The sequence below is a fragment of the Hipposideros armiger genome, unplaced genomic scaffold, assembly GCF_001890085.2.
Source record: "Hipposideros armiger isolate ML-2016 unplaced genomic scaffold, ASM189008v1 scaffold_349, whole genome shotgun sequence".
NCBI lineage: Eukaryota > Metazoa > Chordata > Mammalia > Chiroptera > Hipposideridae > Hipposideros > Hipposideros armiger.
In genome coordinates, this window is record NW_017731699.1 from 2,035,440 (window position 1) to 2,063,409 (window position 27,970).

Here is a 27,970-nt window from a genome sequence, read left to right on the forward strand (position 1 = left end):
AGGGAAGAGAACAGGGAGGGCCAGCTGCCCTAGGGAAGAGGCCTCCGTGGATGGAGGAGGGGCAATAACCCACCGAGGAAAGGAGTGAGGAGTGTGGAGTGGGGTGCAGCCTCCAATTCTGTGACATGGTGATAAGTAGGGGCTATGCATTCTCCCCAGGGTTTAGTTCCTCTGATCTACTTCTCGTCTTCTGCTGCTGCCTTTTCTCATCCTGCAGCTAAGTGCCCCTAGACTCTGGATTGCAAAAAGCCCAAAATCACTGTCAGTATAGGTGATGGCCCGATGTGACTGGCTGTTACAAGATCCATCCCAGCCATAGAGTACTCATCGGCTGCTCGTGGCCACCTCTGTGCTTGGGGAGAAGCAGGATCCTGCACAGATCATTTGCTCCAAACCCCAAGAAGAGCAGAGCTATTCCCCAGGAGGGACCAGACTCCAGGGCCCCATCAGAGCCAAAGATGTCCTCATGAAAGGCTCCCAGCTGTTCTCTTCCAAACACCCCACCCTCACCGCCTCCTCCTGTGAGGAGAGCAGCCATATCAGTGAGGATTCTTTTAGAGAAAAGTAACAGAAAACCTACTAAATGATGGATAGCAATAAGGAATCCCACATTTCATTAAATCTTAGATGCAATCTTTTGTAAACACCCAATTATTTTAAGTTCCACTAAGAAGAAATGCTGCCAATGTAATTAACATACCATCAAATATGCATCCTAATTTCAGAAATGTTAAAATGTAATACACACACACACACACACACACACACACACACGGTGCCAAAAAAATGTATACACATGTTAAGAAAGGAAAAAAACTGTATTAAAATTGTAATAAAATATACCGATAACAAAAGATGAATACAAGTCATGTGTATACATTTTGGGGGCACTCCAGGACCCAGGCACTTCCCATCTTTCTACTCGCCATCCTTGGGACAACCTCAGCCATGTCCCTTCAGGATTACAAGATAGCTGTAGTAGCTCCAAGCATTGTATCCCCACACAGCCACATTCAAAGGAGAAAAAAAGAAGTTTCATCTCATAGTGTCCTTTTCAGGAATGAATAACACCTTTGTCGTGAGCTTCCCAACAGACTTTCCCCTGTAGCTTATCTGCCAGAACTGCACTGTGTTCGTGCCCGAACCAGTCATGGCTGAGAACCGAGTTCCTCTGACTGCCTGGCTAACTGGGAGTTGCCCTGGGCCTGGGGTGGCCCGGGCTGCCCAGAGGGCCTCTGAGACTTAGACAAAATTGGAGTTCTGTTTCCAGGAAGAAGCAGAGGACCCTGCCACCCTATTTAACACTGCAGTGCTCTTCTCCCCTTCTCCCCGCCCCCCCCTCACACACACACACACACACACACACACACAATTTCCAGGTGGTGCCCGCCCTTCCATCCCAGAGCTAACACTCACATGTAGCCTGTTCTTCCTTGAGGAACTCCTGGCTCTGAAAACCTCCTCAGAAGCATGCCCCATCCCAGAGCAGGCTCCATGTGCCCAGAACAAAGCTCAGCCTGTCCTTGTCCTACACAACCTCCGAGGTCCGCACGCCCTCCCCAGGGACTCCCAGGAACAGTCAGCGGAGGGTACCAGAAGGAAGGCGTTTTTCCCTCATTGTGCTGGTATTCCAGCACCTGCTTATCTCATCAATATTCCCTGCAATTTCTAACTCCGTTTTAGCATAGTCACAACTCAGCAAACGTTTAATCCTATTTGCATGGGATTCATGCCTCTCCAGACATACACAGACACATATAATAATCAGCAGCAGACAACAATCACAAGCATACATTACGTGCTAAGGAGTGGCACAGACGTGACCACTGAATTAAGCGCGAGAGAAAACAGTGCAGGCTGGGGGAACAGGCTTCAAGATGCTGGGGTGCAATATGCAAGACGGGGCCTTGGAGGACGGGTAGGTTCCAGATAGACTGACTTAGGGAGAGCCTGATTCCTGACTCTGAGAAAGTGACAGGCAGCTTCCACCCTTTCTCTCATCTGCGGCAGTTCTGGCTGATGGGAGTCATCTTAATCTAGCTCCTCCCAACCATTTACAGCTGATGTTCAGGGTGACTATTACCATATTTCCCCATGTGTAAGACGCATGCTTTTTTGAAAAATTTGGGATCTAAAAGCTGGGTGCTTCTTATATAGTGGTTGTAGATTATTTTTACTTGCATTTCCCGCTTTTTTTCACGCTTGTTTTTGCGCTCATATTTTCTTTCCCTACTCTGAATTCTGTAGTTACTTGATGTCCTAACATGAGGGCACCCAATAAAACAGTGGAAGTCTTTTGCTCCGAAAATGCAGCCATGTTGATGTTTGAGGTGTTACCATTTACTCAGTCTGTCTCCTTTTTATGTGCTAGTTATTGGGTTTGCACCGAACGGTATTTATCTCACCTTCCTTGGGTGTGACTCTCAGGACTTCCCCCGTCAAGTCAAAGGCTGCGTTGGTGCCCTCAGGCTCGTGGGGAGGAGTCCACCTGATTTAGAACCAAAACATGGAGAAACATCGAACAGTTCGGTTTCAGTCAGACAGTCTCCTTCAAGTTGTTTGGCAATAACCGCCTGAAACCCAGCCACCTCCCTACCTCCCCACCAAGTCTGAGGTTGAACTACTTAAATGTCTGTAATGTAATTTTCTGAAGTTGAATTGAAAATTTTGAGCCACAGTAAAGAAAAAGCATTTTAAAAGGCCACGAAGACCTGGGTTATGTGAAAAAAATGTGTCAGAGAGGCTGTCTCTCTCCCAATGATAATAAACATCTGGCTATCTAAACATCTCTCCGTGGCTATTTTAATTTTTGGATTTTAACATTTGGTTTCAGGCAAACATGCTTGTGCATTTAAGCAGGGGTGCCTCTATTCTTTCCCCTTTTTTACGTTGGCTCGCCCATTGGGAAAAAATAGAACCCATCCATGAAGATACATTAGCCCACATCTAGAGTCCTGGGCTGTGAGGTCACACGAAAAAGTATGAGAACGCTGGACTTGCCCCGTGTGACTTGCAATCAATTTGAAAAGACTCACAGATGTAATAATTTAAATTATAATAGAAACGAGTGTGTAACCAGATGCTAATGAAGTGGTGTTTGCAGTGGGTGCACCAGGATAATTCTGAACTGGTGAGGCAAGAAGGACTTGAGTTGGGTTTGAAAGACTGGACGGTAATCAATGGAAAGGAGGAAGAATGGAAGGTGCAGAGGCTGTGGGCAAGATTGCACAAGGCAGCTCCACAGGCTGGGCAGTGGGTGCTCGCTGAACTGTAAACGGCTGGGACATGGTGGGAAGTAAGATTACAAATATTGGGGAGGATGGGAGCACACGAATAGAGGGCTTTGAATGTTAGGGCTAGTTAATTTGGTAAGGAGGAGAAGGATAAATTAGGGCTTGAGGGAGGATAGGACCTGCACTGCCTTTTAAAGAGATGAATCTGGCAGCAGTGGAATGAGAGGGGAGTCACAGGACAGAAAAAATAAACATGCAAGATTATTGCGATCGTTAGACATAAGGGCGTAACCCGTGGTGGTTGTGGTAGGAACTGTGAAGAAAGGGACAGAAAGAAGAGAAACATTATTATTAAGCATTATTAAACAATATTCTTAAACTTGGGGACAGAAGAAATCAAAATGACAAAAGATATCAGTAATAGACAGAGACAAGCCTAGAAATAATAAGCCAGGATTTTCAGGTGGAAACCTGGATTACGGAAGTTAGGGGTCCTGCTCAGACAGAGAGAGAGGTGGGTATGTGGAACTGAGGATGGAAGCCAGTCTGGGGAGCAGCCTCTTATCTGCTTTGCTCCAGACACTAAGTGTGGATAGCAATACCACAGGTGTAGATTTGGGCCCAACATAAGAAAACCTTTTTAATGATTTAATAAATCGAAGAAGCTGAGCAGACTTTCACGGGTGAAGGTGAAATCTCCCCTGTATCGGTACTTAATATATCACTGATGTGGCAAAGTCAGAATAGGGTCTCTATCTATTTAGAAGAGTCCTGTGTTGAATAGGGGGTGAACTAGCTCTATACAAACATTCCTGATCTTATTTTCTAACCTAATTTAAAGCAATGGGAACTGTCCAAGATAAAAGAAATGTCATCGCTTTATGGACATATCTGTCAGGATTCTTTTAATTGCATATCCCAGGAACTTGACTCAAACCGTCTTGAGCAAAACAGAAATTTCTTCATTCACTTAAGTGAAAAGTCCAGGATTAGGACTGGTCTCAGGGATGCACATGATGTAATGGAATCCTGCCTGTAGCCATCTCTTAGCCCTGCTTTCCTTTGGCTCCCTTCTGGGCAGGCTTTCTCTAGATGTAATAAAATGGCTGCCCGCAGCTCCAGGCACCATCACCCAAGCAACTCTGGTGACACAAGTCCAACCAAAGCCCTGAGCCTCACTCTTATTGGCAATCTTGGGTCCAGCGCCCATTTCCAAACCTATCATTGTGGCCAGCTGATCGGGAAGGGCTTGTGGGCTGCAGCCTGGGCTTCACGCCTTCCTTGGAGCTGAGGCAAGTTGGCTCTCTCAGACCACATGGACCAAGAATGGAAACAGTTCATTTCTCTGATAAAGAAGAAGAGGAAGTGAATTCTGGGTAGGGAAAACAACGGTCCACACAGCAGGGCCTGAATCCTTCTTGCTTGCTCTCAGTGACCTGGGGCAGGATGTGGGTTTGCACACCCCTTAGTTCTCCCTCATTCCCACCTCCCCTCTCTCAGTCAGCTCTTAAAAGTGGCTGGTGGTTGGTGAAGACACTTGTGGTCAGTGCTGAAAGTTCAGGGAGGGGGGTGATCACAGACTCTTAGCCCAGGCAGGATAAGGAAACGAAGACCCCGAGTGGGAAGCAACAGAGAGCTGGCTGTCCGCCATGGTTCTCCTCTTCTAGGCGGGGTTCAGCCCACAGCCAAGGTCTGCAGATGCCTAGGCCTGTGCTTGTTGGGTTTCCCCCATGCTGCCTCTCTGGGTAACAGCAACAAGAAAAATAGTCCTTGAAAAGTCAGGGACCTTTTCTCCACTTCAAGGATTTCTTATAAGTAAATAGAGCAAAAAATACATGTTCATAGAAATGATTTCTTTCCTTAATACATAATTTTCCAAACAGGAAAGATACCTGCTCTCTAGCAATAAAACAAGAAGAAAAAATATGCCAGGATGCATATTTATGGACTTGCATAATGAACTATGAGGTCATAGGACTTTAAAAAAAGAAGCAGGACCAGTTTTGGGGAAACTTCACATCACAGGGTACCATTCACTGATCTGTGTATTTTCTTTTCAGAATAAGTTCCAGGGCAACCAGCCCATTAAACTCTTATCACCCTCTTTTTAAAGAGTGTTGGTGGACAGGCTTGGCACATCCAAGTGGCTTTTAAAGAAACAGGACCTCACAGCCTCAAGTCCCATCCATGAGAGGGACCTGCTTCTGGGCAAATTGCCTCACAGTGTAGGAGAAATCCTTCCATCTTTGGGGGGACGCTTTCCTTCCTGCGCTCCTTGGTTCTTCCTCACTGGTGCTGGAGAGGAGGTCCCTTCTTGTGATAAAGACCTGGACGTGGCTTCACAGCCAGGGGACAGGGTGAGAGGATCCAGCTGAGAGGGGAGTTGGAAATCAGGACAGAGAGTGAGGTAGTCAGACTGACTGCCGCCGGCCGCCTCTTCCCGAGGACCTCTGAATCCCTGCCGAGGCTTGGAGGCTGACCCAGGGTATCTGTGTCCACTGGCTGCTAACAAGGAGAAAGGAGGAGCTGGCAGCAAGAAAGCCTTGGACGACCTGGTATTTCCTAAACCCTCTCCACTTTCATCTTTCAGTGAACTGTTGAGAGGAGCCCCCCAATGTCTTCCAAATTCCACCAACCTGCCTCTCTGGCTTCCTGTTACAGTCTGTGTCTTGGCTGCCTCTTGGAGGGACAGACACCATGAGGGTCTTCTTTCCAGGGGTGCAGACCAGGGAGCGATATCCTCAGCCCTTGGATGGCTGGAGAGATGGTGTGTGCTCAAGCACATTAAGTCATGTCTGAGCAGGGGACATGAGCAGGTTTTCTCCGTGAAGGGGTTGCCCACACAAACAGCAGCTGCTTGGCTCTCCAGGACCACAGGCTGACAGCTGTAGCTGTCTTTCCCTGCTGATTTCAGAGTCGCAGAGCCTGGCTTTGATGGTGGCTAGCTGTTATGTGTAAGGAAAGCGTTCCAGTGCTGAACGTTGAGGGCTGGCTTGCCTTTTGAAACGCTCTGACTCACTCTGGTAATGTCTTTTTACTTCTTGGTTTCCAGTTGTACCTGAGAGTCATGGTAGCTGCAGAAAAGAGGGGGGCTATAGTTTACATCATGGAGGCAATTTCTCCAATGCATTTTTATAAGTTATAGAGTAGATCATTACGGCCATATTGCAGATAACAAAAACCTAAAGCCACCATTAGCAGGCCTGGATTTCTGGCTCCCAGCCCTGTACTTTCAGAGGAAACCTCAGAAACCATAAAAAATAGACCCCTTTGAGGAAGAAGAAAAAGAACCCTCCTGGCATTTACAAATTGCAAAATTAACAGGTTTCAAGCTACAAGAGTCACCATTCTTCCAAGTTCCTGCTACAAGTACAGCATAGGCATTAGGGTGTGCACTTTGGAGCAGACCCCTGGGTTCAGTGCCAGTTTTGCCCCTCACTAGCTATGAAACCTCAGGGGAATTCCTGAACTGCTCTGTGCCTGATTCCTCAGCTGTGAAATACGAATACTTCTACGTTGTACCTCGTAGGACGAGGTGAGTATAGGAGAGGATTTAATATATGCAGAGCTTTATATTAAAAAGTACGGTACTTGCTGTGCAGTGAGCCCTGAATAAATATTAGCTGCTGTTATTATTGTCCTGGGGGCAGGCTGAGGAGGGAGTCAGACAATGGCAGGCATTGGAGAACACAAGAAGGAAAGATGAAGAAGTGGTTCAGATGTCAGGGAGTCCACAGGAGAGAATGGCGGGTCGCACTGCTTATGAGCTCAGGGGGCAGGTTGCTGTCGAGTGCACAGCAGGAGCTGTATAGAACAGGCTGAGGCACCAGAAAGTGGCAGTGGCTCTGCTGAGTGTTAAATGACTCTGTGACTCATACATGTTAAGCCCTAACAATGGCACTCACTAACCGATAGCTGCTGTTATTTTGGAGAACCCAAGACCTTCCCTTCCCCATAAACGAAGTCCCATCCACTATTCTAGATACAGGCATCATGATGTGCATCCAGGGCAAGCTGGGCGGAAGGGAGAGTTGCACGGAGGCATAGAAAAAGCATGTTTTTAGATGAGAAATGGTCATTAGCTGGGTATGTAAAACCATCTGCTGCCAAAAAGCCATTGAAATTGATGATCATGCAATTATCTGGTCCCTAAAGGGTGCAGTGGGGGTAAGGGGGGGTCCATTTTAAAATAAGACGAGGCTTTTAGGAGATTGCTGTCTCCTTTCTGTGTTACCTGAAATGATGCTTTCACTTAAAAAGAAGAATCTAAAACCTAAGAAACGATGGGATGGTCAGGGAATTGCTGGTGGCGTGTCACCTGGAGATCACTAGCATCACAAGGCCCAGCCATGACAAAATGCAATATCAAGGTGTTTTCTTTTTTTCAGAATGAGGGAACTAGGACTTGGAAAGCATGGGGAATTGGAAATAGGTCAGACACTTGTCACACAGGCTGCTGTGGGAGGGAGAGGGCTCTACAGAAGCCATTTTGGAATTGAAATGTGACAATTAATGTGTTCATTCTGCAGCTATATTTGAGGGCCAGATCAGAAAAGGATAAGGCATGCTTGGAAGCCACCGTGGCCTTCTGGTATGCTGAGTACTACAACCAGATTTGGAAGTGTATTCAGGAGGCCTGCGGGATTTTGTCACTTGTAGAATTTCCTCTGGGTTTCCCTTCAGCTCCCAGAAGCAGGGCTCATTTGGCGTTGGGCTGAGTCGCAAGGCCCACGCGTACACACAGAGGTTTGCCAAGGAGAGGCCTCATGGGTTGGAGCCACTCCGCTCGAGCAGTTTCAGGGTATTTTGCTGTGAGCTTTGGGATTCTGATAGCCTAGGAATGGAAGAATGTACAAATAAGCAAATTTTTGTGGGAAGCTCCTTATTTCAAAAAGGGAGGGATTGTTGCCAGAGGGACTGAGTCGCCATAGGGAGCAGCTGTGTCCTCCACAGGCCCCGTCCTTCTGTCCATTGCACCCCGGCCTCGTCAGGAGCACCCTTCTTCCCTTTCTCAGATGTGCAGTCATGTTCTTATCTACTTGACCTTGGGAGACCATAGCCCTGTGGTGGCTTCTTGGACGTTTGCTGAGATGTTTTCCCAGCATGCTTCTCTAAGCCAAGATGGGTGATGGCAGACAGCCATAGCTTCAGATTTGATTTGCTCTCTCTTAATCCTCTCATCCAACCACACTGAGAATTCTGCCTTGTACTGGGCATATTCTAGGTAGGATGAATGAGGTTTGTTTGTGGACTTAACATCTGTAGAGAAAGACATATATATATGAGAACCTGCAAATACACAAAATGGAAAAGAGCAAGAGGAGGGTCAGATCCTGGTGAATTCCCACGTGGCTGGAATATAGGATGGCTAAGCGTCCAGGGGGTCCTGGTCCCGAGGCTGTGATTCTAAGCAGACTCTGTAGATTGTCATGCAGCAGTGGGGAGGCAATGGACTGTTGCAAGCAGGAAATCGATATACTAAGGTGGGCCACCCATAAGATGGTCTGTGAGAGAGCTGAGTAAGCCCTACGGTCTGTCTCAGTGGGGTGGGAATGGGGCTCCAGGCCTGTGTGTCCTGCCTGGAGCTACCTTGCCTTCCTGACCCCCAGGAGGAAAACAGAAATCTAACACTTGTCTTACTGAATGGAGTTGTTTTGAGGAACCAGTGAGATGATTGATAGAAATGGAAGAGCTTTGAAAAATGAAGAGAATTTTTAAAACAATAAGATATGTAGGCAGTGGAGCTAACGATAGTATTATTGTAAATATGGAATCCTTTCATTACCACACCCATTCCCCATGAAACGGCTTTTTTAGAGAAATGGCAAAGGAAGGAAGTGGCAGAGTTGCCAGAGCAGGAAATAAATAAATACCTGCCCCGGGACTGCAGAACCCAGGGCTTCCCCGGCCCAGAAACGGGGCCTGAGAACAGTCTGAGTGGGAGCAGAGCAGCCGGGCCTGCTGCCCCCACAAACCACCATTAGTCAGCACCCAGAGGGCCCCCAGGAGGCACCCACAGGCCAGGCAGGGTTTCCCCACAGAGGCGGGGACCCAGATCCCCACCCTCTGGGTGAATGGGAGTGGTTTCCAGGTGACTCATGTGTATAAAATGCAAAAAAATCCAATAGAGGCCACCAGCATTATTCTAAGCAAGTCAAGTGCCAGGCCTTGTATTGTGTTCTAACTTATCTCAGGATCTGCAAAGGAAGCAGGGAAAGACTTGGCTGTATTGCTCTCAGAACAAGAGCATGGCTGCCCTTTTCTTTCTCTGTCGCTTGACTTCCGTGGTAAGTGAAAGTACCACCCAAATTAAGGCCACTGTTACTGCTGGAGAGGCAGGATAGGGCCATGGTGATGAGCTGGTTGGAAAGGCAGATGGGTGTTTTTATCCCAGCTCTATGATCTCGGGCAAATTGCTTACCCTTTCGGGGTCCAGTTCCTCTGTCCAAACAATGGAGATAATAATGGTGCCTGCTTCATGAAGATTCAATTAACAAATCTGTGTAGGTGTTCAGAACAGTTCCTGGAGAAAGTAGGCCCTTAATTAATGTCGCTAATGTTACATTAATAACCACTATTTGGTATATATTAACTTCTCACCTCCCCTCAGTGGCTGTTCTTATAACCACCTCCTGCTTGTCCAGTGTATATGGTGTTGCCCTCCAAAGTGTATAATTCACACAAAGCTTATTGCCTTATCACTGTGTCCTCCCGCATCTCCTTAACCAAAAGTCCCCTCTGTGTCCCCCCCCTCTCCCTGCCTCCCCATCTGTGCCTGGGCAGATCATCAGCCCCCTTTCCCTCCCAGTCACTTTGTGCCATGAGAGAGAGCCCAAGAGACTCCTAGGCAGGTGTGGGTTTGTGTCCCAGCTCTGACACTGGCTCCGAACCGTCCCTGGACTCAGTTTCATCAATTTCACATGAATGGTAGAAATACCCACTTTCCAGTGATGGTGGGGATCTGAAACGTAAATGCCTGGCAGATAGCGGGGGTAATTGAGAGCAGGGTCAGCAGGAGTGGGCCAGACAGGGTTTCTAATCCCTGCTGGGCATGTGACCATGAGAGGGTCCCCTCACCTCTGTAAGCTCCGGCTTTCTTTATGCCCTGGGGATAAGAGTAGCCCCTACCTCTCAGGATCCTTGTGCAGATTAAATTGGGTGAGTGAAGGCTCAACAAGCCTTCAGCAAGTGTCACCCATTGTATTATTAACTACTGAATGCCCAGCCCTGCGGGACCCTCAGAGCAGTGGTGTGTGTGTGTTAGGGGAGTGGTGGTGGGGAACCTGTGCCAGAAGCTCTGTGCTGGGGGCAGAGCCAGCTGAGTGGTCAGCGTCCCCTGGCCTCTTCCCACAGGGCTCTACGTGCTGGTCGGAGCAGGGGCCCTGATGATGGCGGTGGGCTTCTTCGGGTGCTGTGGAGCCATGCGGGAGTCGCAGTGTGTGCTTGGATCGGTAAGTGGGGTGCCAGTGGGGAAGAGGAGGGGGGAATTGGTCTGAAGGGAGCCGGATGTCTGGCCTCCAGCGCCAGCTCCTCCTCCGACTCTCTGAGACCTTGGCACTCACTCCTTCTCCTTTTCTCACTTATATAAGAATAATATTATCTTTCTCCCTGCCTCTTATGAAAGCGTGGGGGGGAAATGAGGTCATTAGTGTAAAGATGTTTTGGGAGGAAAAGTGCCTAATAATTGTAAGGAGCGATTATGATTGTTCTTTAAAAAAGAATACTTCACAGCGAGCGAGGCAGCAAAGACGTTCCTAATATCCAGGGAAGTGCTGTTATCTACAAGAAAAGCATTGCTGTTTGAGATCAATAACTTAACCAATGCCCCTCTTGTGCTTATTTCAACAAGCAGCCTCTGTTTTTTAAAAAATGAAATAATTTCAGTTAATGGCTGTGCATCCCACGCCAGTGTGGCCCAAGGGAAGCCAGGAGGAGGAAGGAGAGGGGCAGAAAGTGAGGAAGTTTCTGTACTTCCCCACAAGGAGTCAGAAACAGCAGGTGTCCTGGGAGCCTCTCCTTAGTCATGGCAGTCTGTGATTGTTGCTATGTACAATCGCTAACTCACTTCCTCAGCCCCCCACTCGCCCTCTTTTCGCTGTTGCTGAGCTTCTCTCTGTCCTGTTTGTCCCTAAACTTAGTTAGATCAGAGCAGACCCAACAAGCTGGAACAGAAATCTACCCAGAAAGACAACTTCACTTCCACTCCCCTTCCTCAGAGAAGCTTTCTGAGCTGTGTAATCAGGCCATACCTCCCCCAAAGCTAGGCCCCGCCAGCTGCTCTCCACCTGCTGATCTTATCTTGTGTCTTTATAGAACCTCCTTCCTTCACCAAGTGTACACTGAACACATAGGTGCCAGGCACTGTTCTGGGGGTGGGATCCTTATATCTCTATCTGAAATAATCTTATTCAACATTTTTATTGCTGTATTCACTTATCATATCTTCTCTTTTCTACTATGAGGTCCACGGTAGCACAGACATGGGGATCTTACCTTATTCACCACTGTATACCCAGCACCAAGGACAGTACCTGGCACAAAGTAAATGCTCAGTAAACAATTGCTGAATGAATTAATGTGTGAATGAATGAATAAATGAACTACAAGGAGACTAAGGACAAATGCTTCCTGCTAGATCAATTTAAAGTAATAACCTGGCCTAATGTTTTTCAAAGAGGCTAAATAAATTGAAAGGTATCGAATTAATGAAGTTGGTGTTTTCTCTCTACAGTTTTTTACCTGCCTACTGGTGATATTTGCTGCTGAAGTAACCACTGGAGTGTTTGCTTTTATAGGCAAGGGTGTAGTAAGTAAAAATTACTTCCAATTTCTTTTTATGATGGTTCAAGTGTTCTCTTTATGGCAAAGGATATAAGGCTATTGATACTCATCAAGCTATTACAAAACCAAATAACCCCCACAATTATCATTTACACAGCACTTTTTAACCTAGAAGTATTGGACAGAACTAAGCATATGTGTGCATGAGTGTGCACACACATACATGCACACATTTTTCGGGGGAGATAGTTCATAACTTTCAGATTGATGAAGGGGCCGGTTATTTCAGTTTAAAGGATCTCTAGTTGAAGATTATCCCATTTGAAATGGGGTAGAGGTTAGACTGCAGACATGAGAAAGATAGATGGGGTAGAACGTGCATTCTCATCATTTTGACTGTCATTTGTCTTTAGGGGTTGGCCTGGACCGAGGCCACATCATCCTGAAAGACTAAAGCCTGATCTCTGTGTGCTGGTGAAGATAGTTGATTTAGATTTCTGCTCAAACTGTAGGTGAACCCACAGAGGAAGTGGCCTTTTTAGAAGGTTAAAACCCACTGTGGGAGGGTCGGTTGAGTGGCTCAGTTGGTTAAGAGCTTGCTCAAGAGTGCAAGCTCTGAGCAACAGGGTCGCCGGTTTGATTCCCGACCCGAGCTGAGCTGCTGTTGAGCTGCCAACAGGTGGCAGGATGGCTCAGCTAAAAAAACAAAAACAAAAACAAAAAACAAACAAACAAAACACACACTGTGGGAAAAAGCAGAGGGAAAAGGAACAGGAGGAAGAATGGGATCTTAAGTTTACTGTATTTCACATAAATTCATGTGCAGTCAGTATTGTGTTTATGAATTTATTTTAGATTTTTTAAAAATGGTAAACATGTAGAGTAAGTAAATATCACCTCCTTTGGATTTTCTAAAGTAGCTGGTTATATTTGTAGGTTAGACAAATTAGATCTTAAGGTTTTTTGACATCTCTATGGATTTGGGATCCCATGCCTTTACACTAGAAAAAGCATTCTCCATGCTTTATGTGATATTTGAATGTTGAAACAGTTTTCCTTGGTCAAGAACACCTTTCAAACCATGTCATGAAAAAACGTGAGTACATTTAACAAGTGGGGTACCGAGAACCCTGGCTATATACATCAGAACACCCGAGTGGGGCTTCGAATCTGGGATCCAGTTCACGCTGATGTGCATTCAGGTTTGAGAATGTCCACTCTAAGAAATCTTTCTAGTCCATCGAAATTACTCTTGGTTAGCCTAGCCTTCCATCTTCAAAAGTATCTTAGAGGGCCGGCCGAGTGGCGTGTTGGTTAGGAGTTGCCTTGGGATGCCAGCTCTGAGCAGTAGTGCCTCAGTTCAGATCCCACATGAGGACCAGTGACGCTGCGCCCTCTACAGCTAAGATGGTGAACAACAGCTCGACTTGGAGCTGGGCTGCCGTGAGTCGCTGGCGATGGTGTAGGTTGCAGCTGGCATGAGCTGCTGTGAGCCACCGTGAGTGGCCGTCCAATGGCCGGCGAGCAACTGCCTCGCCCGGAAAGAGCGCAATGATAATACCAACATGGGCCAGTGAAGTGACGTCCTCCACAACTAGACTGAAGAACAAAAGGACAGCAACTTGTCTGTTCCCCTTCCCCGATTCTGCAACACTGTTCCCTTCACCCAGTTCCCCAATAAAATCTTAAAAAAAAAAAAAAATCTTAGAAACTCCAGAATCTAGAATCTGTTCCATATGTGCAGAATTATCTTAAAATACAGACAAACATATGGAAAGGCCATATTTTTTGAAGGGTAAAGAAGAGAGTTTTTTCTTTGACGAAAGGCAAACATTTGAAACCTCCCACTCACTGTCCACTCGGTTTTTCTGCTATTTTTTTCAGGCTATACGACATGTTCAGACCATGTATGAAGAGGCTTATAATGATTACCTTAAAGACAAGGAAAAGGGAAATGGGACTCTCATTACCTTCCACTCAACAGTAAGTAACGTTCCTTCTTCCTTAAAATTGCATCTTCTAAAGATGATGCATAAGCCACATTCTTTCTGAACACCTGGATTAAAAATAAGAATAAATTCAGTGAGACTATATTTCAGCCCTCATGGCAGCCATAGTTTGCAGTATGAATAGAACCTGAGAGAGAAAGAGGCCTAACACACAGAGTTCATGAAAGGAAGTCAGGACATGGACCCCAAAGCACCAAATAGTACAAATAAGAACTATAAGAAAACAGCCCAAATAAATATCAGGTTCTCTCCAAGAGTGATGTTATAATGTAATGAGACAACCATGACCTTCAAATCAGAAAAGCTCATTTCTAGCTGCAGCTCTGCCTCTGAACAGCTCTGTGACCTTGCGCAAGTTTCTTGCCTCCCCAATAGTCACTCAGCTCCTTCGTTTGTAAAAGGAAGGGGTACGGAGTGCGACAGCCATGCTCCCTTTCTCCGGGAATGTCCTGTGAGAATGTGCGGACAGAGCAGTGCTCAGAGCTACAGGCAGTTAATCAAGGAAGGCTAACGGAGGAGATGGGCCAAGTCAGAGTTGTCCTGATTTCTTAACCACTGTGATACGGAGAAGTAGCTATGGGCCTCTGCCAAGTGTTTTCAGGTAGCCCAGTTCTAGTCTGTCACGGGGATATCGGGAAGATGCCAACCATTTATCCTGTTCAGCTTCAGCTGCCCCAAGGACACCAGGCAGCACACAGGCTCCTTTGTCTCTGAAGTGCCAGTGCTCAGGTAGGATACCTATCTGCTGCCCAGTCATCAAGCTCTGGTCTTTCAGCCCCTGCAGTTTACTGTAGCCACTTCTCCCCTCCATCCCAGACTGGCCCCCAGTTAATGAGCCTTTCCTGAAGCTCATAAAAACTTGAGCTATTCAGCAGGTTAAATTAATTCCCAGGCTGAAAAAAAAACTCTAAAGGCCCAAAATCCTGTCTAAAAAACAGCAGTTTACACAGACACTGTCAATTAACTTCTTGCCTTGTTTGGGTTGCCTTGAGTCATTTCCCATCGTAAAACTCAGACAACTTTAGAGAAGTCATTTTCTTGTTTTGCTAACACAATTATGTGACTCTTCACTCTTTCCAGAAGTGGCAGTTTTGGTTGTAGTGAGTGGGCCTCGTAGCTGCTTTTGTGCCATGGCACCCCCAACCCTTAGCAGTGGTGCCCAGACTTGCTGCTGCTGCTTCTCCCTCCCGTGTCCTAAAAGCTCTTTTCTGACTCTCTAGTTTCAGTGCTGTGGAAAAGAAAGCTCTGAACTGGTCCAGCCTACATGCCCAAAGGAGCTTCTAGGACAAGGACACAAGGTAAGCTTCTCAAGCAGGGGTCCTATTCTTCCTGGAGTGTAAGATGGTTTTTGCCCTCTGGGTGAAGGGTGTGATTGATTCTAGAAGGCTCTCTCCTCGTGCCTTCTATGCCATGGCTTTATTCTCTGGTGAAGCAGTGCCGAGTCCCAGACTCCCAGGACCCTAGGGAACGATGCAAGTGCTGTGGCATTAATTAAGGTCACCAGGGCCAGAGGTGCACACCCCGAGAATGCTGCCCCACACCCCTGCATGGGAGTCACAGCACTAATAAATGTTCCATTATTAAGTGTTATGTGTCAGGCACTATGCCAGGTTCTGAGAACTCTTAAGATGAAAAGCACATGGTCCCTGCCTCAGTGGCCCTGCAGACTAGTCAAGGGAGATAACGCTGCACCTGAACTCCGGACAGAGTACAGTGAAATTAGGAAAGCCTCACAGAGGATGTGATTCCTGAGCTGAATTTTGACAAAGGACGGTCATTCGAGGCCCAGAAAGCAGCAGGAACAGGCATTGGCAGTATGACACTCCAGGACTGCAGGGAACAGGGAGTCCAGAGAGAATGGTAAGGGACATTTTTGGAGAGGCAAGCAAAGGCATTAATTTCACACCTGGAAGGTTGGGGGAGCAGAGGGTTAACATAAGTTGTGCATCATGGAAAGAATATTTAGGCTGTGGAGTGTGCCTGGGAGAAGAGAAGGTTAGAGACTAATAGAGGGAGGCCACTTAAATGAGGGGCTCAAGCAAGTCACAATAGTGGGGAAAGAGAGGAAGCGACAGATTCAGAGATGTTCAGGGGGCATCTTAGTGGGCATGAGTGAGGAGGTAAGGGAGGAAGCTGAGACTGCCCACTTCTGCTTGGGCAGACGAGTGGGTAGAGGCTCCACTCACTGAGCCAGGTGCATATAGGGAAAGGGGCAGATCCTGGGGGCAGATGATAGCTTCAGCTTTGGTCAAGTTTGCACTTTCAGTGCTCGTGGGACTTATTGGTGATCTACGCTGAAGACGCAGGTATAGGAAGCCCAATACATTGGTGATAGCTGAAACCATAGGCATGGATGGGAACACCCAGGGAGAGTGTGGAAGAAGGAAAGAGGTGGCAGAAAACACTGTCAATTAAGGGGTACGCTGAGGACAAGAAGCCAGAAAAAGACTGTGAAGGAGGAGTCGGAGTCAGCAAGAGTCCAACGACAGTGGCACCTGGGAAAACAGGGAGATAAATAGATGGTTCATCCATAATGAAATCAAACGCTGGGAAGAGGACAAGGAAGTGAAGGCAGGGGATAATTTGTTGGATTTGGTGCTTAGAAGATCGTCAGTGATATTTGCCACGCGGTTTCAGTGCCCTGGTTGGGGAAAGCACAGTACAGCGTGGGAAATAAGGAGGAAAACATGAGAATGTGGGGACAACAGTATCGATGCTTGAGACATTCAGCTGTGAAGGGATGGGTGAGGTTTTCGTCCCAGGGTGTGTTGTGAATCACCCACTGAACACTTACCAAGTCCTTCTGAGTTGGATAAATGAATAAGGCACAACCACTGCCCTCTGAGGGCTGGCCATCTGGCTGGGGAGACAGGCAGGGGAGGCCACTGCCCCACGTGGTAGCACATGAATAAAGGCTCCACTAGAGGGCGCACAGCAGACTCAGCCAGGGGCTGGGACTTGACGGTTCACAGGAGGGCTCCCCCGCAGTGATTCTTAAGAAGCATTTTGAAGGATGAATAGGAGTCCAATAAGCAAGCAAGAGAATGAGTATTCCAGGTAGAGGGGACAGGACACAGGCATGGAGGCAAGAGAAGGCAGTCGTATCCAGGAAAGTGCCGGCAGCGGGGAGCGGCTCAAAGCCCTGGTTCCTGCCCACACGAGTCCTTTGAAGACGAGAGACCTGCCCTTGGAGGGCCTTGAATACTCTTGTGAAATCAGACGTCTAAACTTCACGCTGATGCTTAGGAAACCATTGAAGGTGGAGTCTAGGATGGCATTTGCGTTCTCCTGAGTTTGCTGCAGTAGCAACATGGAGGACTGATGGGAAATGAATAGCTTGGAGCCACCGAGACCGGTTGGGAAGGCCGCTCTCCGCATTGTCAGCCAAGAGACGTTACCTGGTAACAAGCTGGGCTGAGCAGCGGGAATGGAGAGGGGAAGGCCATTTAGAAAGTACACCTACAGGACCTGGGGACCAGTTAGACATGAGAGAAGAAGAAATCCGCTACTGGGTTTCTGGTTCCCCCATCTGGAGAGAGGATGGTGTCATGTATGGAGCTGAGGAATAGAGGAGTCAATTTCGGAGAAAAGAAAGTGAGGTCGGTGTTTAACATGGTGATTTTTGAGGAGCCAGTGGATCTTGCGAGTGGAAATGCCCAAGGGGCTGTTGGAAAATCTGGTTTGTGGCTCAGGAGAGAGGTTTGGGAATCTGAAAGCTGTAGGTTGGATTTGTTCCATAAGGTTTAGGAGAAAAGAAGAACAAGGATGATATTCTGGGGAACAGTAACATTTAAAGATGGGCAGAAGAAAAATTGCCATATAAGGAAACTAGGAGGAGTAGGCAGACCCACAGGAGAGAAGGGAATGGTCACCACACCCAGGTGCTGCCATTGAGATTGGGTCAACATTTACCGACTACCTACCTTGTGCCAAGCACTGCAGAAACACAGATGAATGACGCAAAGCCTCTACTCTCAAGGAACTTGCAGTCCAATAGGAGAGGTGAACACAGAAATGGATAAAGTGCAGTGATAAAGAGGTGTGCACAGACTGTGCAAGGTGCTATGGAAACACAAAGGGGCACTGAGGTGAGGCCGAAGGCTGGAGGGACCCAGGGAAGGCTGCCTGGACTAGTGATGTTTTGGCTGAATCTTCAAGGTGAGAAGTAATTAAGCAAACAGTGGGCAGGAGCAAGCCTGAGCAGCAGAGGGAAGGGGGAGATCTGCCTGAAGACGGACCATCATAAGCAACAACATGGAAGCAGAATACATGATGGTTTGTGGGGTGAACGAAGAGCCCAAGAACATCTACTGAAAAGCTGACAGGTGTGAGCATTTAAAAAGTAACTGGCGGGCCGGCCGAGTGGCGCGATGGTTAAGAACTCGCTTGGGATGCCAGAGGGCCCCGGTTCGGATCCCACATATGAGGGCCAGTGACACTGCCCTCCACAGCTAAGATGCTGAACAACAGCTCAACCTGGAGCTGGGCTGCCATGAGTCGCCGGCGACGGCGTGGGCTGCAGTCCCTGTGGCAGTGGATTGCCATGGGCTACCGTGTGTGGCCAGCAGCCAGCGTGAGCGGCCAGCAGCCGCAGTGAGCGGCCGTCCAGAAGCCGGCGACTGATCTGCCTCGCCAGAGAAGAGCGCAATGATGGTGCCAACTTGGGGCCAGTGAAGCAACGTCCTCCACAACTAGACTGAAGAACAAAACGACAGCAACTTGTCTGTTCCCCTTTCCCCAATTCCCCAGCACTGTTCCCATCCCCCCAATTTCCCAATAAAAATCTTAAAAAAAAAAAAAAAAAAGTAACTGGCGACTTGTTGTCAGGGACAGAGTGAGGACGGAGCCCAAGATGCATGAAATGAGATGTAAGGAGGAGGGCGCCCTTTCAAATAGTTTGGCTGTGGGCTAAGGACAGGAAAAGAGAGCTCAGAAAAGACGAAATCCAAGTTACCATTAAACACATAAAATTATAGGCAATTAATAGTAATTGTTAAAAAGAATAGCAGATAAAATAAAGAGATGCCATTTTTTAACCTATGAAATTGGCCAGTTTTTTTTCTTTATAATAATATATAGTATTGGTAAAAATGATGTGAAATGAGCATTTTCAGAGAAACTGGTACAAAATTTTTTGAAGTCAGTATGCATATATGAGACTAGCAAGTTAATCATGTCCATGCCCTTTGATCCAAGAATTCCACTTTGCAATTTTATTTTACAGAAAAGAAATCAGAGCTGTGGACAGATTTTTGTGTAGTGTATTCACTGCAGTGTTATTCATAAGAACAAAATCCTGGATAGGCCATTAACATGTAACAATAGGAGATGGTCTTAATAAATTATGTACTACCATATGACAGTCACTAAGAGTCACCATTTCAAAGAATTTTGAATGAAAAAGATATTTTTGAAGTTTAATGTTAAGTTCAAAAAGCTTATATAAAGCATGAACTAAGAATGTGAGTGTCTTTGTGTTTAAAAACACACCCCAAAAATGTTAGTGCTTATCTTTAGTGGTCGGAGAACAAATGTTTCTTATTTTCTTTTTTTTTATCATCCATTTTCCAAATTTCAACAATAAGCCCATATTCCTTTTATAACTAAGTAAACCAATACATATTTGGTTAGTTTGTTTTTCACATTAAAAAGTTGGCTGTGAAAGAAAGGATGAGATGTGGGCGGAGCCAGAGGAGGGTGGTATTAGAGATTTTTTTATTGTGAAATAAACATTTTTTAATTAGTTTAAGCTGTACAACACAGTGCAATAGTTATACTTTTTACCCCTCAAAGTGACAACCTCCCTCCCCCAATCCGCCACCCCACTCCCCCCCATATCATATATATCTATTACAATTCCCTAGACTCCACTCCCACACTATACTCCACATCCCATGACCATATATATATATATATATANTATATATATATATATATATATATATATATATATATATATATATAAATTTATAGTTGACACACAATATTATACAACATCAGCTTCAGGTGTAGAGGGGATTTTTTTTGTTTTAGACTGAAGAGCATGAGCATCTTCTGTATGCCGAGTGGGAATGTCAGAGAGAAGGAGGAAGGAAGGAAAAAAGAGAAGTGACGGCACAGGCTTCCTGGGGAGCTGAGAGGAAATGAGCCCCAGCACCAGTAAAGTGGTTAGCTCTCAACAGAGAAGGGCACTTCTTTGGCTTTGATGAGAGAGAAAGAAACAAAGAGCCGTGCTGTCTGGCTCACTTTGCACACTCATGACCTTCGACAGTGCCTGGCACTGAGTGAATGGAGCGTATAAGTTTATAGGTGAAGGAGAGGAAGGTTGGAAGAATTTCTATAGGTTGAATCCCATTTCCTTCAGTAAGTAGGAGAGGATCTATCTGGTGGTTCTCAAACTTTTACTAGAATGTACGGTAATTATTTTTTTGACGGTCTTTGTCCTTCTCTAAACTGTGAGCTCCCCGAGGGCAAAAGAAACCATGTCTTATTATCTTCATATCCACGACGCCATTCCAGTGACTGATGCAAGGTCGATGCTCAAGACATGTTTGAATTGCTCAAGACATGTTTGAATGCATGAATAATGAATGAATGAAGTGTGATGGGAGACATGAGGGTAATGGTACGGGTTTCACAGAGCTGATGTGGTTATCAGAGGGAGCTGACCAGTGATAAGCTGGGCAGCCCCAGGACAGGACTGGATTGAGAGCCAACCTCTGCACTTAAGACGACCTCAAATAGAAGCTAGAGAAACGAAGTACAATTGCAAGTGATCTACCTGCTCCCTGTTCAAATTTCCCCCCATCCGTGAAGGTCTTTGACCCCGCCTTGCACATGTCTTCATGGGGCACAGATGAAAGGACAGGAACCTACCCAGCCCAGCCACCACGGAAGAGAACAGCCCTTTAGCACCCAATATTTGGCTTTCCTTTGTTTAATTTGAACCTGTACAGACTTTTTAGCTTCTTACTAGGTAATGCCTACCTTGCCTAGTAAATTGGGTAGAAAGCCTTTTAAACTACAAATGACAATACGAAAGCGAAGGGATATTTCACTCACTTTTATTTGCTGAAAGTAAGCAGAGGCCCCGCATTTTTAAATGCCTCAGATCCCAGAACAGCTTCCCCAGCCAGGGTTCTGAAGTGGCCATTGGCCTAAATAGAAAAATTCCACCAAATGGAGAGGATTGTATTTTTTTTCCTCAAACTACATTTTTGCTTTGAGGTTGTGAAAATGATGCTATCTGAGAGGAATGGGTTAAATACCGGCAGATGCTGACATGGACTAACTCCCACAGGATGCTCTGCAGAGAAAAGAAAGGATTGGTCAGGGTGGAGTCACACAGACAGTCGTACCCCTGTATCCACGCTTTCACTCTCCATGATTTCAGTTTCTCATGGTCAAACATGGTCCAAAACTATGAAATGGGAAAGTGTAGAAATAAACCAATTCATAAGTTTTAAATTGCATGATGAGCGCAATTTAGTGTGATGAAATCTCACGCTGCCCCACTCTGTCCAGCCAGGGACGTAAAGCATCCCTTTGTCCACTTAGTAGCCCTCTAGGTTATCAGATCAACTGTCGCAGTGTCCCAGTGCTTGTATTCAAGTGACCCTTATTTTACTCAGTAATGGCCCCAAAGTGCCAGAGTTAGTGATGCTGGCAATTCAGATAGGCCAAAGAGAACCCGTGAAGTGCTTCCTTTAAGTGAAAAGGTGTGTATGTATAGGAAAAAACTTAGTATATATAGGGTTTGGTACTATCCGTGGTTTCAGGCATCCACTGGGGGTCTTGGAACGTGTACTGCGGATAAGCGGGGACGACTGTACCATCAGTTGTTATTCCTGACTTTTTTTTTCTGAAACAGAATTGCATTGATGAAATTGAGACTGTCATCAGTGCCAAGCTCCAGCTCATGGGCATTGTCGGTATTGGAATTGCGGGTCTTACGGTGAGAGAGTTCCAGAACATTCCTTTTGTGCCCTGTAAGAAGCCTTGAACCTTTGCATCTTATTTCTCTTCAAGTATGATGGCAGTATCTTGGGAGAGATTTCTCCTAAGAGACAAAGGCATTTGTTGAAATGACATCTTCTAAGAACAAAGCTAATTAGATACATTAATAATACTTCTTTCTCTGGGGCAGCCAGTTAGCTCAGTTAGTTAGAGTGCAGTGCTCATATCACCAAGGTTTCCGGTTCGATCCCCACATGGGCCACTGAGATGCACCCTCCACAACTAGATTGAAACAACTACTTGACTTGGAGCTGATGAGTCCTGGAAAAACATACTGTTCACCAATAAAATTTTAAAAAATTAAAAAAAAATAGTACTTAGTTCTCTAAAATAGGATACAAATGTCAACTTTAGCCTAATGATGACCTTAAATTTATCATTACAATAACTTCCCATTTTAAAGCCACCAAGTTTAAATTAGACAAGGGATTTTCAATTATGTGTCTCTTCCCACTGTTAGAAATTTAAAATAACACATCAGGTTAATCTCTCTCACCTGATTGGCAGAGGCAGGCAGCACAGTGATTAACAGTGTGAGCTTTGGCATCACACTGTCTGGATTCAGCTCCTAGCTTCACCACTCACAAGTGCTGGGATCATGATAAAGCTTCTTAATTTTTCTATGCCTCCATTTCTTCACCTGTAAAATGAGGATTTTAATATACCAACCTCATAAGATTGTTGTGAAGATTAAATGGGATAATACATAGAAAGCATTGTTAGAAATGAATTCATATAAATATCTGGAACATAGTGCTTAATAAAAGCTAGCTCTGTGTATAATCTGTGTCTTCCCAAACCCAGAATCCAAGCAAAGGGAATAGCATATGGGAAAGTGTGAAGCACCGTACACCCAGGGCCCTGGAGCTGGCTCTGTACTTCTACAGTACAAAAGAAGGGTGTGCAAGAATTGACAGGGGCAGGCGGAGAAGGTAGGGGTAGCAAGCAGATGACATGGAGAAGGGAGGGTGTGAGGGTCCACATTACTGAAGTCTTGGTGTCTTCTTTGAGAGGTTGGGCTTCACTCTTCAGGTAGAGAGAGGGGAGCCCCCAAGGGCTAGGAGGACCTGTGGTACAGCCAGGAGCTAACGTTGAGGGGAAACAAGATTGGAGTCAGGTAGGGCCAGTAAAGAGGTGATTTCCATTGCCCAGGGGTTGAGTGATAATAGCTAATCTAAGATAGTACTTACCCTCCAGCTCTCTATGTTGATTAATTCATGGCCTAAACTAAGGCAGAGGCAGTGGGAATTGCAAGGAAATCAACAAATTGGCAGTTCTCAGGGGACACAAAAGCATCTTTCCTCTTTTCTGTATTTAGAGCACAGAGGGGTGGGGCAGTGGATGAAAATACTATGCTGAGACACCTCTTATCCTGGGGACACCTCTTAGGCCCTCCCCACCTGCCCTGGGGCTAGCCCGATAGCCACTCTGAGGCAGAAGTTTTGTATAATAAGACAAACCAGATACAACTTCCTCACAATTCTAGAATCTCCATTAATAAGCATCCCAGAAGTGGTCACCACTGACTCATGACAGTGGCAGGATGAGGCTGGAAAAGTTTCTTTCTGAGGGGATCCCTTTAGAGTTCAACCCGGATGAAGTAGGGGTTGTATCCCACCTTACAACCTTGGGGAATGCACTCTGTTGGCCATCTTGAATCAGCACCCCAGAGATTCTCCTTTAATTCCTTGCTTCATAAGGGGTAAGAGTTGCACAGTGTAATCAGTTAACCAAATGTCCATTATGTGTCTCCCCTGCCCTACACGCTGGTAAAGAGTTCTGTCACTTAGAAGCTTGGAGCCCTGCTCCTGGCTATTCCCTTACTGACGTCTACCTCTTCCCTTCTGAAATTACTGATAAATCCATGTCCTCTTTAATTTAGCATTTATAAATCCTAGCCTGATGCAGGATGGGATTGAGGCGAGAACCAGAGAGTCATGGTACTGATTTCTTTAAATAAACACTGACAGTAGTTTATAAACATTGTGCCCACAGATAGCATTCCACAAGTTCTGCAAAATTGTGGGGGACGTGACTGAAGACAAGAGGATCTTTTTGGTACCATTCTATTCCAACCATAGAAGTGGCTACTGATTTTGCCAAGTATTTGGTTTCTCAAAGAAGTACCCAAGAGATAAAAGAAATCAGTAATATCATAGCTCAAACATGTCAGTTTATGCTTTGGTAAAACTATTGAGTTGAAGAGTGAAGCACCATTTATTCTTAAAAATGGACCAGGAATAAAGAGATGCTCCACTTTTTAATATGTGGTCACTGTTGCAAAAATTCAAAGCTTTTCCAACAATAGAAAACTACTTAGAACACAAGCATATTTAAACCACTAGTGGTTATAGGCAACTTTCAAAGTAAATATATAAGAGATCTTGGATTAACCTGAGATATAAAATGCCAAAACCAGTAGTGTATTATTAGTCTTTTACAATTATTAAGAACTGTGCTATAAGCTAGCAATAGAGCCCTTTTCTTAAAAAAAAGAGCCTTGTTATTACTTTTTAAACAATAATAAAGTAGAAATGCATTTTAAATTAATATGGAATTCTTTAACCAGTAGCCATAATTAAGTAGCACATATAAAAATGCCAGTAATTACTGGTTATAATTATTTGTTGAGTTAGACACGCAGGCAGTTTGCTGACCTTTTTATTAATTTTTATCATTTGAAAATCATTAATAAGTGCTTCCTTCTTTTTCAGATCTTTGGCATGATATTTAGCATGGTCCTGTGCTGTGCGATACGAAACTCACGAGATGTGATATGAAGCTACTTCTACATGAAAATTGCAATCTAGTGCTTTCATATAAATGTCACAGGAGCTGTCTCCTGGCTCATTTTTAATATTCAAAGGACATTGGGATCTAAAATAATTTGCTGTCAATTGTACATTTGCACATGTATGTATGTTTGGCTCATCACTCGTTGACCCCTCGAGTGAATGCCTGTGTGTGTTGACTGAGAGCATATTTGTATGTGATCTGTGTGCTTCTGGTATACGCATTATATAGAATGAAGCTGGTTTGCTGGGTGGGAATTCCTGATTCTTGTGATGGAGAGGAACAACATATTTAACTCTCAGAAAAAGATAAAAAATTTCGATAAACTTTAGAAACTTGGCTCCTCAAAAAAAAAAAAAGTGATAATGGATCAGTTTCTCAGACCCTAGCAACAGGAATTCAGGGATTTCTACGAAGATAATGGAAGCAATGAGCTACAGGAATTGAGAGAGCATGGTATAATGTTAAAATTGACTGTGTCTGAGTAGAGTGGAAAGGTTTCCTGGGATTTTTTTATATACATACTTTCCCCAGAATACAGTAAACCACAGTTTTAGAACTAAACACATCTGTAAAACTAAATATAGCATGGAAAATCTAATTTGAATAAGTCATACTTTCCTAGTATTTAAAAACAAAAAAACCTCCCTCTGGAAAGAGTGGTCACACAGACAATCATGTGCTCTATAAAAGTGTTTTTAGGACTAGGGAAAAAAAATTTTTAATGACTTTTTAAGGAGATATTTTTGTTCTTATATAAAGACATTTTAATATTCCTCTATTACTTTCCTTCTCTGACTCTGCTTTGAACTACTGCTACCCCTACATCCACAAAAGGGCTTTTATCTCAAACGTCCCTGTGTTTCTCCAAATGTAAGGAAGGCTAGAGAGACTGAAGTAAGAGATCTGGCAGTTGCGAACTGTGGGCAAGAGAGTTTTTACTGGCACTGTATCTTTGAAATACCTCATAACTTGAGTTTACATATTTTCCTAATTTTTTGTATTTTTCTTATTCACCTAGAGAATTTTTCTTCATAAAGAACTACAGTTCTCACCACTTAAAATAAATAAAACAAAATTCTTCATAATTCAAATATTCTATCATGAGCATCCTTGGCCAAACCACAATAAAGAAAGGAAAGCATCTTCCCCTGGCTGTGTGCACACAACAGAGACAACACGAGGAAACAAAAATACTTCCACACATACCACAGAAATCTGGTGGGGTTTTTTCTGTGCACATCCCCCATAAAAATACAACTTTCATGTTCTTTTGTGGTCTTGAGGCTTCATGTTAGGTATATAAACCCAAAATTAGTTTTTAAATGGACATATTTGTCCACTTTTAACAACTTGGTATATTTAGTAAATCATGAAGGGGTGGGTTTTTTTATTATATTTTAAAGACCACACAAAAGTGAAAGTAGGGGGACTTGGGAAACCCTTAAGTTTGTACACATGTGAGCACACAAGTCTTTGGGTGTGCACTAAAGGAAAGTGTGTGCTTCCAAGAAACTTTTACAAAACACTTTACTGAGGCTTAACCATTTGAAGTAGTCTCACTCCCACAGACAACCCAGTCCTCCTCCTGCCATGCTTGCTACGGCTACTAACTTTGGAGGAAGCTTTTCTAGAGAAAAAAAAGTCAAGACTGGAAGCAAGCTAAAAATTTGTGTGTGGCTATTTTACTGTGTCTATAGCTAATGAAAATATTATTTTAAGAAAATCACTTTATGAAATAGATATGTGTACCCCAGGAGTTGAGAAATATAAACTTTTACACAAAGAACCAAACAGTCCATCTCTCTCGGTGGCTTTAGTTCATCTGTCTGAAGACAAGAAAAGGGCCCCAATGCATACTCAGGTTTTTTCCAGCTCAGACTCATCTCTGAGTCAACAAAAGTGAGTTTCATTTCATATCTGAATTAACCTTAAAAAAGATGACAATAGTTAAAAGTTGAAGATTAGACATCTGTTCCATATATGATTAATGTGCTCCTTTAGGAGTAATTTTTCCAAAATATGTGCCATGAGTAAATTTAGAAAATTGCACCTCTGAGTGAGGGTAGATTTATATATATCTTGAATATCTATATCTTGAATTCCTATATATCTTGAATATATATCTCTTGAATACATATACATATATAACTTTAATATATATGTATGTGCATATATATACACACACATCATATATATATATATATATATATATATATATATATAATGTAAATTTTTGGTTATGTCTGTTTACCTGAACTAATCTGAGGTCAGACCCAAACATTTTCTTAAGTATCCGGTGCCAAGACACTGAATTAAAACTTCTTGATGAAATATTTTAAGTTATTTCAAATTAAATTTTCTATGTACTGGAATTGCTTCTTTGATTTATCTTAAAATCGTATTATATCTTCATACACACCTTCACACAACTCACCTAAAGGTCAACTACCATTCAACCCAAACAATATGATGAGAAGAGGAAACAGTTGTAACCCTTCTCGGGTGTTACTATTGGGAGCTGGACTTAAAAGCAACACCCTAAGGACTTCCATTGCATATAGTTTATATTGCAATTAATATTGTTTCACCCCAATTATACCTCTTCCTCAGAATAGCTCCTTTGTTATCCACGGTGTAATCTGTAAAACTGCAACTGTTACAGGGTCCAGTGTGGTCCCCAATGCAGTCATCCATGATAGTTGCTCTCCTTCCCCTGTAAGCAGTGCTAATAAGTCTGGCTGGTGAGAACAAGGCACTTGGGATGATGGCAGTGAAGGAGATAGCACATTTTCCTCTCTGAAGTAAGTTTATCAGTCAAAAATTAAAAGGAAGAGGCACCCTCCATGTCATGGGTAAAACATGGTTTCTGTGACCCCAAGAGCAGCAATTGAGAATTCAGGAGGTGCACCCCAACTTTCCTGGTTCACTGCTCCCTTGACATCCCTTTGACCAGCAACCCCTCCATTTTAGCAACCCCATTTTCCCCACCCCTAGAAGGAAGCACTCATGAGCCCTTGGGGATAGACAATTAACTACATCATCTTAGTTTGGACTCATCAATTTCGTGTTAAGGTATATTTTACGAAAGACAAAAGGTTTCTATTTTCTTTCAACATGACTCATTTTTTTCCTATA

General features: G+C 44.6%; 1 protein-coding gene across 4 annotated transcripts in view; it reads left to right on the forward strand.

The window, feature by feature from the left end:
- TSPAN2 (tetraspanin 2) overlaps positions 1–26,969 on the forward strand; it is a 43,365-nt gene extending 16,396 nt beyond the window's left edge. For 2 of the 4 annotated variants that reach the window (XM_019661473.1, XM_019661475.1), the window contains exons 3-8: positions 10,587–10,684; positions 11,965–12,039; positions 13,899–13,997; positions 15,244–15,321; positions 21,894–21,977; positions 24,754–26,969. In XM_019661473.1, coding sequence (XP_019517018.1) covers positions 10,587–10,684; positions 11,965–12,039; positions 13,899–13,997; positions 15,244–15,321; positions 21,894–21,977; positions 24,754–24,819 — 500 coding nt within the window. In that variant the 3' untranslated portion in view covers positions 24,820–26,969. Of the gene's footprint in view, positions 1–10,586; positions 10,685–11,964; positions 12,040–13,898; positions 13,998–15,243; positions 15,322–21,893; positions 22,012–24,753 lie in introns of all 4 variants that reach the window. The other 2 variants (XM_019661474.1, XM_019661476.1) reach the window with 2 other exon arrangements.
- The last annotated feature ends 1,001 nt before the right edge of the window (positions 26,970–27,970 follow it).